The sequence below is a fragment of the Cherax quadricarinatus genome, chromosome 1 (genome assembly GCF_038502225.1).
Source record: "Cherax quadricarinatus isolate ZL_2023a chromosome 1, ASM3850222v1, whole genome shotgun sequence".
Taxonomy (NCBI): Eukaryota; Metazoa; Arthropoda; class Malacostraca; order Decapoda; family Parastacidae; genus Cherax; species Cherax quadricarinatus.
Window position 1 is genome coordinate 93,070,746 of NC_091292.1, and position 15,955 is coordinate 93,086,700.

The window sequence follows — 15,955 nt, forward strand, 5'->3', positions numbered from 1 at the left end:
TAGGCCTTTTCTGTATCCATATGCTCTCGCGCTACCGTCCACAGGATGGATATGGGGTGCACAATAAACTAGCCACTTCGGTGGCAAAATCTAAATCTATCTGATGGGTAATCCGTTTATCGTTATATTAGGTGGAACATTTGTGGCTCTGTTTCCATACTTGCAGCGCTGTATAGCCCTTGTGGTTTAGCGCTTCTTTTTTATAATAATAATAATAGTTTCCAAACTGACAAGACAAAAGTATCTCGCATATGTTAATATGTAATATGTAAACTACACTTTGTATACTACACAAAGAAATAAAATTAATTTGTTTATAAAATTGTTTAATGGGACCTAAATAAACTTAATAATAGTAATACTACAAAAGAAGAACTTTATATAAGTTTTCTGTGAATTCTGTAATGTAAGAAAATGGTGTGAAGCACAACACGTCCTTCCATTCTTCTCAATGGCTTCGTTTACTCGAAGTTTGTGCAGCTTTTCAAGAATTAACCTTGGCCTACAGGGCAGCAGGGTCCTCACACAGGTATATACATCAAAATCATTCATGACTGACATGAATCTCTAGAGATTCATGTCAGTCATGAGTGTTTTTTTTTTTTTTACTTATGTTTTAGGGAAAACTGCGTCGTCTGCTATGTATTTGTTGGTTATTAAATGACATTGTATATTCTTTCCTTCAGATACTTTGCGTGGGTAACATTATATATGTAACTGACATGGCGGTTAATAAGTCGTGTTAAGCATAGGTGCATCTGGACAGTTGATGGGTGGGTGTCAAGCTGTTCTTGATGTTGAAGGGCTCTTGATCCACGTTTTCTTCAGTAGAGGAAGGTACCTTCGTTCTGGTGAAGGGCTCTTGATGCATGCTTTCTTCCCTAGAGGAAGGTACCTTCATGATGTTCAAGGGCTCTTGATCCATCCTATCTGACTTTACTGGGTTATCCTAGGTAACCTACACCTGCTGCTATGTATGGCAATTTATGTAACTATTTGTGTACCTGAATAAACTTATTAGGTTACCATCGTGCTGTTGTAGGGCTCTTGATCCATGCTTCTAATAGTGGAAGGTACCTTCATGATGTTAAAGGGCTCTTGATCCATGCTTCCTCCCTAGAGGAAAGTACCTTCATAATGTTCAAGGGCTCTTGATCCATGCTTCTTCCCTAGAGGAAGGTACCTTCATGATGTTCAAGGGCTCTTGATCCATGCTTCCTCCCTAGAGGAAGGTACCTTCATAATGTTCAAGGGCTCTTGATCCATGCTTCCTCTCTAGAGGAAGGTACCTTCATACTGCCTAGGCATAATAGAGGCTCTCTTTGCATTGCAACCCACTGTTGTAAATACGAAATCTCAATGTACTGTTTGCAAAGACATAAAATAAATAAATAAATAAAATGTTCAAGGGCTCTTGATCATGCTTCCTCCCTAGAGGAAGGTACCTTCATAATGTTCAAGGGCTCTTGATCCATGCTTCCTCCCCTGGAGAAAGGTACCTTCATGATGTTAAAGGGCTCTTGATCCATGCTATGGTGTTTGACTCTACTGCATCACCTTAGGTTAGCACTATATAATGTGCTATAGTATGTTTGTGTATATAATGGGTGCATCCTCCAGACCATTGTAAAATATTATATATGGATTATCTAAATAAAAACTTATTCTTATTGAACTTAGGAACACTGACCTACAGGTTTAGTGATTTATTTTTAATGTAGTGCAATAATAATTTACCTATCTGTATTTGCTCTACACAAATAGTCAAATTGCAGATGACACTTAACATGGGGTCAGTGAGTCTCTCCCTACCATGTTATAATCACTAATAATATTGTAGAAATGATGGCAAATGTGTTTCCTACTGTGGATCACCCTGCCTGGAGTTTACCTGGAGAGAGTTCCGGGGGTCAACGCCCCCCAATCTCATAAAAAATACACCTCACTTATGCAGTACTGTGGTTAAAACTTTCTTCTCTGTGGTATAATAATTTGATCTTTGACTTGGTTGTCATTAATTAATATGCTGAAAATTCCATAATTATTAAAATTTGCCACTCTATAACCTATGTCTAGTTTAAAGTACAGTGGAACCTCGTTTTTTTTCTTTAATTTGTTCCAGAGAGTCTGACGAAAACCGAGTTTGATGAAAACTGAAGCAATATTTCCCATAAAAAATTATGTAAATCCAATTAGTCTGTTCCAGACACCCAAAAATATTAACAAAAAATATATTTTGTAGAGAATAACTATAATTTAATATACAGAAAACAATGAGAAATAAATATAAAGCACTAATGAAATGGATAAATGAACATTTAAATCACTTTTACCTTTATTGAAGACTCTTGTTGGTGTATGGAAGATGACGAGGAGGGGAGAGGGAGGAGAGGTTATCTCTACCACAATTGTTACCGCCCTCTAGCACCATCACAACCTCTGCCACCATCACAACCACTACCACCATCACAACCACTACCACCATCACAACCACTACCACCCTCTACTACCATCACTACCACTATCACAACCACTACCACCATCACAACCTGGAGTTTACCTGGAGTTTACCGGGAGAGAGTTCCGGGGGTCAACGCCCCTGCGGCCCGGTCTGTGACCAGGCCTCCTGGTGGATCAGAGCCTGATCAACCAGGCTGTTACTGCTGGCTGCAACCATTACCACCCTCTACCACCATCACTACTACCTTCTATCACCATTGAATTCTATCTTGTTTCTCACCTTCTTTATCAGAGAGCTGGCACTCAGAACTTTCTTTGGCCCTGTGGTGGCTTATTTAGCATTCACACTCATAAACAAGCATGATAAAAAGGATTATTACGAAATGTTTCATATGAATGCACAGGGTAATGTTCACTCGATGAGAAACAAAGCCAGACTGACTCAGAATGTGTGCTTGGGATGCTTTGTGTGGGTGCAGGCAGATGGACACATTTGGTACTGCAGACAAAAACCAAGGTGATGAACAAAAACTGGGACAATATTTTGATGGAAAAAGTCATCAAAAACCGAATTCGACAAAAACCAAGACAAACGAAAACCAAGGCTCCACTGTAGTCTGTAAACATTAGGATTAGTCTGCCCGAAATGCCCCAGCATGTTAGTGGCTTTCTTTGTACAGTGGACCCCCGGTTAACGATATTTTTTCACTCCAGAAGTATGTTCAGGTGCCAGTACTGACCGAATTTGTTCCCATAAGGAATATTGTGAAGTAGATTAGTCCATTTCAGACCCCCAAACATACACGTACAAACGCACTTACATAAATACACTTACATAATTGGTCGCATTCGGAGGTGATCGTTATGCGGGGGTCCACTGTATTTAACATCACTATATAAAATGTAAATCACACAAAGAAATAAAATTTGTATTTTTACTAATTGACTCCTACTTTTCAGGTACCAAATCTCTCTTCGAGGAGAACCTTCACTGCTGTAAGTATCTTGCTTTGTTTTTAGCATAATATCACATGGAGTAATTTATTTAGGTACCTCGGACATCTTTCATGCAATAGTTGGTTGGTGTGTGCTCATGGCTTGGTTGGTAGCATCTTCAGCTCATACACTAAGGGTCTGGGATTAATCCCCAGCACGGCTGAAACATAGGGCATGTTTCCTTACACCTGCTTCCCCAGTTCACCTAGCAGTAGGTGGGTAACTGGGTGTTAGTTGCATACTGGGGGACAAGATTAACCCAAGTTGCTGAACATGCTCTGCATAACCAGAGGCTTTCTATACACTATGCCAATGATGTCAGCTAGGTCTGTATTAATTATATCATGTACTTGTAGAAATAATGATTATTATTATTTTTATCATTATATTTATCATTAATAGAGTATTACAGTGGAACTCCGGATTTTGTGTGCACCGAATATTGTATGTTTTAGAGTTAGACCACTTTTTTGGGCGAAATTTTGGTCTGGATTTCGTACCTCGTCCCAGAAATCGTCCATCTCAGACACGTCCCCCTGGGCTGCTCATACGTTCGTGACTTGCTCTTGGGCACATTAGATGTCTTATTTCACGTTAATATAGACATTTTCATTAATCCATCTATGATATTTTCTTCAAAATTATGTAAGAAATGCATTACATAGCATATAAACATGCAATGTTTATATTCGATGTATGGTTAATAATAATCACTCTTGGGCCCATTAACCCTTAAACTGACCAAACTTAGAGCTAGGTTCACTCGCGTAGTGCTCCGAACGTAGATTTTTTTTTTTTTTTTTACATTTGAAAGCCTGTAAAATAAACCGTAGATCTACATTTGGAGCACTATGCGAATGAACATATATCTGCGTTTGGACAGTTTAAGGGTCAAATGTCTTATTTTAGATTAATCCATCTATGATATTTTCTTCAAAACTATATAAGAAACACGTTACATAGTATATAAACATGCAATGTTTATATGCTAACGAGGGGCGAGTTGGTCCAGCGTTAGAGAAAACTGTATGAATCTGCGTCTGGCCCAGTCACTGCCCTTAATACACTTTACGTAATGCTTTTATTTACAATTCTAGGCATGAATTATTCATTACTTCTCCCTTTGTTTATGATGGCATCTAAAGGTAGTTGTTAGAAACGATTAAACTCAGTGAACATGGTATGTCGATGGTATTAATGTGTTTGTATGCCACAGTGTATGTAGCCAGTAGGTATAGCCAAGGCAGATGTAGTCTGCCTGTGACTACAAATAAATACTACTCACCTCTCGCTCTACAAATATGTTAAGGTAATTAATGAATGTACTGTGTATATTTACTTTTTATTGTGTTTTAATGTTTAGTTCTTTTACTAACTTAATATTAGTGTAAACTTGACAACCCTATACCTGTTGTGGAATCTATTCTGGCTTTGGTAAAGTTCATGGGATTTGATGTGAGTGGCCAGGATGTGGAAGAGTTGGTGGACAACCACAGGGAAGAGCTAACCACTGAAGAGCTGGAGCACTATAGTTATTCATTATAAAATTTATTTTTTGTTAATATTTTTGGGTGTCTGAAACGGATTAATTGGATTTACATTATTTCTTATGAAAAATATTAATTCGGTTTTTGTACATTTTGAATTTAGACCGACCTTCTGGAATGGATTAAGTATGAAATCCGGAGTTCCGCTGTATTATTATACATGTATTTTGACTTTTGCATTTGATATAAGGAATTTTTTAAAAATTGTAAAGTTAGTAATGAAGTCATTATTTTCAGGTTTATACAATATAATACTCTTCAATAATATTTATTAATAATAATAATAATTATTAAAAATAAAATTTATCATGCAGAGAATTTTGAGCGTAGAAATTAAAAGGGCAGTGTAGGGTGATCAAGGCTATAATTCAGAGGGCTGAGGTGGGGTTGTTAAAGTAGTTTGGGTATGTTGAAAGGATGGAGAGGAATAGTACAATGGTCACAAAAAAAATCTATACATTAACAGTTTTTGGACAACAAAACAAAAAAATTCAACTTAATGTAAGTATATGTATTTTATTTTCATGTTTTAGCTTTCACCTAGTACATGGTCATGTTACCATTGTTCTTTATCACCATCTTAAGTTGCCTGGGCATCAAAGTGGCGAGGGTGGAGAAGAGGGAGGCGTCCATGTTGATCCAAAGCTGCTTCAGTGCCTGCTTCAGGTCCATGATATTGGCGGGTCAAGCTTTTGCAATCTCATTTTTCATTGCATGCCAGGCATTCTCAGTAGGATTTAGGTCAGGGGAATTGCCTGGCCATTCCAGGAACTTTTTCACTCTTTTTGACTTATGGGCAGGGGCACCATCATGAATAAAAAAATCACACTTGTGAATGTTCCAAAATGTCAGCATGTGGTCCCTTAACACCTCGATATAATTACTTCCCTTCATTGTAATGTTCTTAGGAAGGAAGTACATATAGTCCACCCGTGCCCTTATAACCACTAAAAGCACCCCAGACCATAACACTGTCAGGGTGCTTCACTGTCTTCACGGTGTACCGCAGGTCATAATGGGACACACAACTGGGACAACGGACGGTCTTGGAGCCACTCCTGACAAGCCTGAAGGTACTCTTGTCACTGGACATCACCTTCTGCCACTAGTCTGAGGTCCAATCCTTGTACTTATTGCAGAACTGAAGCCATTTCTTCTTCATGGCTTCAGTTAGCATGGGCTTCTTGGCTGCACATCAAACAGGCATTTTCAGGTCCTTTTGCAGTCTGTGCTGAATGGTTCGCAATGCGACGTCTTTCAGGAGTGCAGGAGTTGAGGTCTGTGGCTGTTATGGCAGGATCTGATAACACTTCCCTCTTCAGGATCTTGTCTGTGTGAAGAGAAGTCTTTCTGGGGGGCCCCAGACCCCACCTTCCTAGATGGTACAGTGCTAGGTGGCAGTGAGGCAGCTGCTTTCTTGAGGTTGTATATTGCCATCTTTGTCACCTTCAGGTCTGTGGCTACGAGTATCACAGACATGCCTTGCTCTAATAGGGTGAGTGTACAGGTCTTCTCTACAATTGAAAGTTTAGTTCAACCCATTCTGACCACTTGGAGTGGAAATATAGCATGGCAAAGTTTGTGGTCGAGTGAAAAAATGGGCAATGAGCAACAGCGTAGCAGGCCTCATTCCTCGCAGAGCACTGGAGCGTGGCATGGTGGGGAACGTTGGAGCAAGATAGGCTGCAGTACACTAATTCATCACAAGCTTTTCCCACTTTTCCTATGGTGGAAAGGCAAGTGAAATGTATACACCAAAATCTAATGTATAATTTTTTTTTGTATTGGAAATGTAAAGATTTTTTTTGTGGCCACTGTATACAAATAACCCACACATAGAAAGAAATGACAACATTTTTGTCTGACTTGAACCATTAACTGGTCACACAGAAACATGAAGGCAAGGGAGCCACAATATATACAAGAGGGGGAAATTGAACATCATTCTTTTTTAGACAAAAAGAGAAAAGATCAAAACAGAGGAAGAGACAAACAGGGGGAATAGTACAGAGAGGACAGGTGGGCAGTAAAATGGGGCTTACCAAACCAGGCATCAGCCCGTCAAGGCCGAATAAGCAAACAAACGCGAAGCCAGTACTGGAGAAACCAGGGGCATGTACACCAGGGAACATACCAGGTAGTACACCACCAGTGGTACTAATGAAACACAAAGCGAGACAAAACATCCCACTTGGTAATTCCTGCTTCATATTTGCAAATATAAAGGGTTTGAAATCAAATAAAAATGAGTTAGCTATGTCAGTGGGCTCGTAACAGAAGCGAATGCCATATTTGGAGCATTTACAGAAACACATACAAGGGATGTTTTGGATGGAGAGATAAAGATAGAAAACTACATGTATAGATGTGATAGAGTCAATAGGTCACAGGGAGGAGTAGGAATCTACGTAAAGGATACTTTCTGTTGCACAGAAGTGCTGAATTCTACGAATGATAGAGTAGAAATTCTAGGCATTAAAGTTGAAAATAGGAATTTGGTAATTATCCTAGTATACAAACCACCATTGGCAACTGCTGAGGAATTCACAGATCAGTTAAGTAAGATAGATAGCTATCTGGATAGGCTAGAAAATCCTACACCAAATATTTTACTCCTTGGAGATTTTAATCTCCCTCATGTGAAATGGAAGATGGCACAACGTAATGTTATACCAGAAATATCCCCAGGAAGCACCCTGGCTCAACAGGTACATACCAGGGAAATAATGAGGTTTTGTGAAAAGTACTCTTTAAACCAACAGGTAATTGATCCCACTAGAAATGAAAATACCCTGGATTTGATATTCACAAACAAGGAGGAACTGATCAGAGACATAACAGTTTCCAATACTATTTACTTTGATCATAACATCATAGAGGTTCAAACTAGTATTAAATCAGGGGTAGGAAACTGCATTGCTAAAGTTAGAGATGGGATGTTCAGTATAATTTTAACAACCATAGAATTAACTGGGAAAAAATACACCAAGAGCTATAGACATACCCTGGGAATCAGACATGAGCGACCTAAATCCCCACCAGTGCCTAGAGAAGCTGAATACAGAAGCATACAAAGTATGTATGAAACATGTACCATTGAGGAAACCCAGAGGAAGATCAGATATAGAGAGAGAGCATAGGAGATGGTACAGAAGAAGAAAATGGGTTACTGAAATGCTTAAAAACACAAATATGCTACAACAGAGAAAAGATAGACTTAGCAGAGAGATCACTGAATTAGAGCAAAAACTTAGGATGTCATACATCACAGAAGTACAAAGGGAACAAAAGGCCATACAGCATATTGCAAGAAACCCAAAATATTTCTATTCCTACACAAAATCCAAGCTAAGAACTACCTGTAGAATTGGACCACTACTGAGAGGAGACTCGTATACTGACGATGAACAGGAAATGAGTGAAATCCTAAAAGAACAATATGAGTCAGTGCTCAGCAACCCACTAAATGACAGCAAGGCAGAAAATGCAGAAATATTTTTCACTCCAGAAGAAGGCCACACAGACCAACTAACTGACATTAGTACAAATCCCTTAGATTTCGAAAAAGAAAATGGAAAACATGCCCACTCACTCAGCACCTGGACCAGATTCATGGAATGCTCTATTTATAAAGAAGTGCAAAGTATGACTAGCATGAGCCCACAGTATTCTTTGGAGAAAGAGCTTAGATCTAGGTGAAATACCGGAGGCCTTAAAGAGTGCAGACATAGCTCCTTTGCACAAGGGAGGTAGTAGAGCACTAGCTAAAAATTACAGACCAGTAGCCCTAACCTCTCACATCATAAAAATCTTCAAAAGAGTGATGAGACGGCAGGTTACAAATTTCATGGAGCAGCATAACCAACATAACCCAAACCAGTATGGTTTTAGAGCAGGATGATCATGTCTGTCGCAGCTGCTGAACCATTATGACAGAATTAGGGAGGCACTGGAAGACGACCAAAACGCATATGTGATTTACACAGATTTTGCAAAGGCGTTTGATAAATGCGATCATGGAGTAATAGCGCACAAAATGAAGGCCATGGGCATTACGGGGAAGGTATACAGATGGATTTTCGGTTTCCTAACACACAGAACACAAAAAGTAGTAGTGAACAGGGCAAGATCCAGCATCAGCGAGGTCAAAAGCTCAGTGCCCCAAGGCACTGTCCTGGCACCTTTGCTGTTCCTCATCCTCATAGCAGACATAGACAAAAACACCCGGCACACTTTTGTATCATCATTTGCAGATGACACTAAAATAAGCATGAAAGTCAGTACGGTAGAGGACACTGAAAAAGTACAGGAATACATAAACAGGGTTTCCCAGTGGGCAGTGGAAAACATGACGTTCAATGGTGATAAGTTCCAGCTGCTTAGGTATGGAAAGAATGAAGAACTCAAAAGGAGCACTATATACAAAACTCAAGAGGGTCACCAAATAGAACGTAAGGAACACGTAAAAGACCTAGGAATAATTATCTCAGCGGACCTTTCTTTTAAAGACCATAACAAGACAAAGATCACGACAGCCAGGAAGATGACTGGGTGGGTATTGAGAACTTTCAAAACAAGGGAAACAATGCCGATGGTGACACTCTTCAAATCACTAGTGCTCCCTCACTTAGAATATTGCTCAGTGCTGACGGCCCCGTTCAGGGCAAGAAAAATATCGGAGCTGGAACAAATACAGAGATCGTTTATGGCTCACATTGAGCCAGTAAAGCACCTAAACCATTGGGAATGCCTGCAAGTCTTGAACATGTACTCATTGGAACGGAGGAGAGAGAGGTACGTGATAATATATACTACCTGGAAGGTACTCGAGGGCTTGGTCCCAAATCTGCACACTGCCATAACAACATACTGGAGTGAGAGATATGGGAAGAAGTGTAAAATAAACCCAATGAGGAGCAGGGGTGTGGTGGGGACAATAAGGGAACACTGTATCAACATCCGGGGTCCCAGACTTTTCAACATCTTACCAGAAGATATCAGAAACATTGCTGGAACAAGTGTTGAAGCCTTCAAGAGGAAACTAGACAAGTATCTTCATCAGGTGCCAGATCAACCAGGCTGTGATGGATATGTGGAGCAGCGGGCCTCCAGCAGTGACAGCCTGGTTGACCAGGTGAGCACCAGACGAGCCTGGCCCATGGCCGGGCTCAGAGAGTAGATATACTCGAAATCCTTCAAAGGTATATCAAAGGTAAAGGTAAGGCCTGGAGAACAGGAGTAGTAGTAGTATAAAGGTAGAAGTAGCAGTATAAAGGTAGAAGTAGCAGTATAAAGGTAGAAGTAGCAGTATAAAGGTAGAAGTAGCAGTATGAAGGTAGAAGTAGCAGTATAAAGGTAGAAGTAGCAGTAGAGGTAGTGGTAGTAGTAATAAGTAATACAATAGTGGCAAAGGTGGTAATACAAAGGGAGTAGTGGTAGTGACACGAGTCAAAGAATGGCATGTAGTGAGGCAATAGTAGTACGTAGTAGTAGTAGTAGTAGTAGTAGTAGTGGAGGTAGTCTAAGGACGAGAGGAAAAAAGAGAAAGGAACACTGTACGACAGCTAATGGCCCATGAGGGTGGGACCAAAAAACAGGAAAAAACTCATAGGGCAGAACTCACCTAGGCAGTAGAAAGGGAAGGCAAAGATAATACAGGAAAGAAGAAGAGGTAAGGTGAGGAGGAAATGAAGATCATGTCAAGTCACGGGTGTTCAGAAATTTGGAGCACTTGACAATGTTATGAGAAAGGAAGACATCTACAGAGACACAGCCAGTACCAAGATTCGCTTTAGTAAAGTTGTGTATGAGGGATGCATCAACAAGATGTCATTTGTGAAAGCTTGAAGGGTAGACAGTTTTGGCAGAGGACCAGTTAATTGGTGCCTTTTTATTCTTTCAAGAGGAATAGGTTTGTGAAGTGAATGTGTAAATTTGGAATGGAAGGTAGGGGGAAAAGGGGGGTTATTCCAGGAACAGTTGAAGGGAGGGGATGCAAAAAGCTTGGAGTTTTAGGGGCTTAAGCATCCAACAGGCTTGTGTGAGCTTATTAGATATAGTGTATGAAGACAAGTGGCTTTTAACCCTTTGAGGGTCAACAGGCCCAAAAAAAAAAAAAATTCTTATGAAAAGATAGAGAATATTTTCCCGATCATAATGACACCAAAAGTATGAAATTTGATGGAAAACTTAGGGAATTATGCTCTCGCGAAGTTAGCAGTCTCGACTATGTTTATGCATCGGCGATTTTGCCCACTTTGACCCCTATTTTCGGCCAATTCCAGTGTACTAGTCGACAAAAATCATAACTTTTTCTCTAGAACTCCATTTTTTCTATTGAATGAGTACAAGAAACCACCCATTTATTTATAACCAGTTTGTTTGGTGTTCTGGTAGCAGGGAGTAAATGATACGTCTTCTTCAGAGGCTTCTTAATTTATTATTAAGTCGTGGTGGGTCCACAGGCTTGTGTGTTGTGCCCATGGCCCAGGAGGGACATCCCACGAGAGAGCTAGTAGACCTTGTGTCTTCCTGCTAGGCCACTGTGTGAGTGAGAGAGTGTGGGACCAGCTTCCCACAGACATGGACAGGCCCAGAGGGCAGCACTTTAGTGGCGCGAAATATGAACTATGCTGGCAGACAGCATGGGCTGTCTGTGCAGACAGTACAGGCTGTCTACATACGCTCGGCCACCTACCTCGCGTCGTCCCGACGCAACAATACTGGTGGTAAAAGAAACTTGGTTTCTCTCTCGTAGGAACAGGGCACAGACCACAAAATAAAAAACATATATATACATATGGACATGGAAAAAAAAACTTCCTACAGGGAGGGAAGAAAAAAACATGTGGGGTGTGCTAAACATCGTGGTCAAAGGCAGTGAGCGTCGAAGGGCATCACTGCACGCCTTCCTGCATCTGGACAGATACTGCAACACAGGAGACATCGCTGCGGCTGAGCTGTGACGTAACAGGGTACGGTCTCCTCTGGAACGGTGAAGCAGTCATCATAGGAGTCGCTGCAGGTTTTCACTCAACCTGGGGCACGACATGCTGGTGCCCTCGAGTGAGGCGTCGACAAAACTTGGCAACTGGCAGGACTTCTGGCAAGCGACTCAGGAGGACACTTCTCGACTGGTATTGTCGCTGGGCTGTCACTGCCGGTGAGCGTGGAGCGAGTTGTGGAGCGAGTCGTGGCAGAGATGACTGGGCGAAACATCAGGGAGTTGTAACATCATACACCAGACTGCAGTGAGAGAGCTAGCAGTCAAAGTGACATCTTCTTTGTGCAGGCTGCTCACTGAAGCTTGTGACATGAGGCTGACACAGCGCCTGCCGACAGGGCTAACTGCGGCTTGACGAGTGTCATTCTCTCTACAGTTGGAGTTACAGCAGAGGTTAGTCTAAGCGTCCCCAGACTTGTTTCTTTACATATAACTGCACTCTGAAGGTCTGGAGGTGAAGTGAAACAAGTCTCAATGGGAATCGTAGCAGGTGCGATTCTGCAGAACATCACAAGCGATGAGCATAAGAGCTTTCTGTACAAGGGGGCTCATACGCTCAGGGGCTGACTGATAACAGCTGTCAAACGCACTGGTCACATCGGGTGGCTTAGCACAGTGGTGCTACTCAGGTCTGGCTCAGACCTCACTGGACACACGGAAACTACACACACCCGCGGTACATGCAGTACACTAACATGTGAGAACACTGACTGAGAGGAAATAATTAACACACGACATATATCTTCTCTCAATCTTCTCGACAACACTGAAATAATTACTAGAAACACTCGATGTGACATCATGTGATGTCGCGAGGTGACGTCAGCAGCACTGTGACGTCAGCAGACATCTTGAGGTGACGTCAGGCAGACATCGTGACATCATGAAGTCGGGCAGCATCGTCGGTGACCTCAATGTGATGCGGGCAACAGACCACAGCATGTGACCTGGGACATCTGGCTCGGTAACTCACGTGGTTTGTAGATCCACGTGACATCGCCCACACCAATGTGGCATCGGGATCCACGTGGCATGCTGATCTACATGACTTGCTGATCCACGGGGCTTCGAGTGACCTCGGGCACTCGGATACACAGCTCTGGCAATGAATTCACACAAAAAACAGCAGAAAACACAGCAGAGGGAGTGGGCAGTGGTGAGTGGTGTATGGTAGGCTGGTGAGGTGTGAGAGTACAGCAGGGCGAGGCAAGGAACGACCACTTCCTCCTCTCCCACAAACACGTGGAGAAACTCACACTGGACACAGAAATCACCACAAAACTCACCTCTGGCTTGCTGAAACAGCTGTGCTGAGCTGAACAACAACAGCAACATACAAGTGACGCTGAACACGTGACTTGAGAAACAGCGTGGAACGCTGTAGCGTGGAGTCACTGGGACGCCACTTACAATTCTCGAAGAAATTCGGCAAGTTTCGGCTGGATCCTGCTTGTACCTGTGTCTGGATGCTCAAACGTGCAGACACGACATCAGGATAACTCATTGAGAGACGGATGCTTCTTGTATAGGGTGATAAAGTGAAGATGACTTCATCCCTTCCTTCCTCTCTCCGGGCAAACACAACTGCTGCGACCACCGCTTCCCGCCATTTATAACGGGTTTGTTTTGGTGTTCTGGTAGCGGGGAGTAAATGATACGTCTTCTTCGGAGGCTTCTTACTTTATTGTTAAGTCGTGGTGGATACATAGGCTTGTGTGTTGTGCCCATGGCCCGGGAGGGCCATCCCATGAGAGAGCTAGTAGACCTTGTGTCTTCCTGCTAGGCCACTGTGTGAGTGAGAGAGTGTGGGACTAGCTTCCCACAGACCTGGACAGGCCCAGAGGGCAGCACATTAGTGGTGCGAAATATGAACTATGCTGGCAGACAGCATGGGCTGTCTGTGCAGACAGTACAGGCTGTCAACATACTAAATTGATTTCAGCTAGGGGGGGGGTTGGATTTGAGTGTGATTTGCACATCAGAGCTTATTTCTTCGGTAGCATTGAAAATTGGGTTGGGCAAATGTTTTGTTAGTGGGATGAATTGTAAAGGACCTGCCTAGTATGGGCCAACAGGCCTGCTGCAGTGTTCCTCCTTTCTTATGTTCTGATGTTCTTAACTATCCAATACAGTGGTCAGAATTTAGCAATTTTGCCAATTTCACACAAATTTCAAAAGATGCCAATTTCCAAATAGGGTTCAGAATAAACAAGAAAGACATTCCTGGCACTAAAATAACATTTCCTCTGTTCATTAGTCACATCCCCAGGCCCCTCTTATATTTCTTTGGCTTTCCACTTTCAGTTTTTATTCTTACAAAAAATAGAAGATTTACTGTTATGCAGACTGCTGCATTAGTGTAGAAATGGTATAAATAATATCAGCGCACTTGTGAAAAAATATTAGACTCGCCAGTTGACGTGTATTGGATGCTTGGCATGATTTGTTTACTTTTGAACTTTGGTAAAAATCGAACATTTCTGCTAGTTTGAGCTCAATTTCAAGGTACTTTTCATTGTAAAACCAGTCAAAATCATCTCATTTTCTGTAATATGTCTTCCATTCTATAAAATGAGACCAAGAAAACTAGAATACAACAATAAATACCATACGAAAATACAGTGCAAAGTCGCTGTTTTATTCCAAAAACACGGTCAAAGTTTTTTTTTCTCATTATGCACTGTGTGCTGCAGGATTTTTTTATACTGCACACACTGACCACATAGACCCATTCTTTTATATGTATGCCTACCAGCTTTCTCCCACTAGATTTGAGGGCGCTAGAATTTAGGCGTACTAGTACGTCAAAAACCCTGGGTCGTAAGCCGTACTAGTTCGGCCGAAACCCTCAAAGGGTTAATAGACTTAAATGAGAAATGTAAATTGAGAGAGGTTGGAAAATGTTGTGCCAATACTGTACTTAATATGAAAAGGGGGGATGTGAAAACTTCTCTAAATTATAGGCCTGTTTCACTAGCAAGTACGTATAGCTGTGAAAACCTTTAAAAAGCCATTAGAGGAAAATGGATACACTTTTCTGAGTGATAGAAACATTTCAGATGATAAACCACTGAATGGGTGGGGTTAGAACCTATGGCAGGTGAGTCATAAAACTTAATTAATAAACAGTTTGGATTTAAAAAAGGTTATGGTATACTATAGTGTCTCATGAGAGGTTAATTAATATGGAAATTGCAAAATGTGTGTAAATTATTGCAAAGGATGAGAGTCTTTTTAGTATGAAAAAATGCAGATATATTACAGGTTGACCATCACTAATCCGGCATCATCAGGACCTGTAGGATGCCAGATTACAGAGCAGTTAGGTTAGAATACACTTAGCCCAGTGGCGATGTTTACGCATCGGTGATTGTGCCCACTTTACACCTTATTTTTGGCCCATTCCATTGTCTACCAAACTCTTAGTTATTTCACTAGTATTCCTTCTATTCTTTCGACTGAGTACAAGAAACCGCCCATTTACCTGTTTCCACTACCCAATAAAGTGGTCAGAAATTGGTAATTTGGCCAATTTCACACACATTTCAAGAGATGCCAATTTCAAAATAGGGTCCAGAATAAACAGTGCAGACATTTCTGGCACTACAATAACATTTTCTCTGTTCATTAGCCACATCTCCAGGCCCCTCTTAATATTATTTTGAATTTTTATTCACCCGAAAAATAGAAGATTTACTGTTATGCAGACTACTGCAGTATTGTAATAATTGTATAAATAATGTCAACCCATTCATGACTGCGTATTAGACCGGCCAGGTTGACACGTATTGGATGGTAACGTCAATTGTTTACTCCTGAACATCGGCAAAAATCGAACATAAATACAGCTATAAAACCCATAAGTTGCTGTTTTACACAGTAGCAGTTTTTTCTCATACATTGCATGCTGCAGGATTTCTTCTATAGAGTGCACACTTACCACACAAAA

At 41.3% G+C, this 15,955-nt stretch overlaps 1 protein-coding gene across 2 annotated transcripts in view; it reads left to right on the forward strand.

Moving 5' to 3' along the window:
• The first annotated feature begins 384 nt into the window (after positions 1-384).
• Positions 385-15,955, forward strand: part of LOC128689916 (Isocitrate dehydrogenase (NAD(+)) 3 non-catalytic subunit gamma) — a 93,006-nt gene continuing 77,435 nt past the window's right edge. For both annotated transcript variants that reach the window (XM_070084311.1, XM_070084321.1), the window contains exons 1-2: positions 385-529; positions 3,421-3,456. In XM_070084311.1, coding sequence (XP_069940412.1) covers positions 452-529; positions 3,421-3,456 — 114 coding nt within the window. In that variant the 5' untranslated portion in view covers positions 385-451. The remainder of the gene's footprint in view (positions 530-3,420; positions 3,457-15,955) is intronic.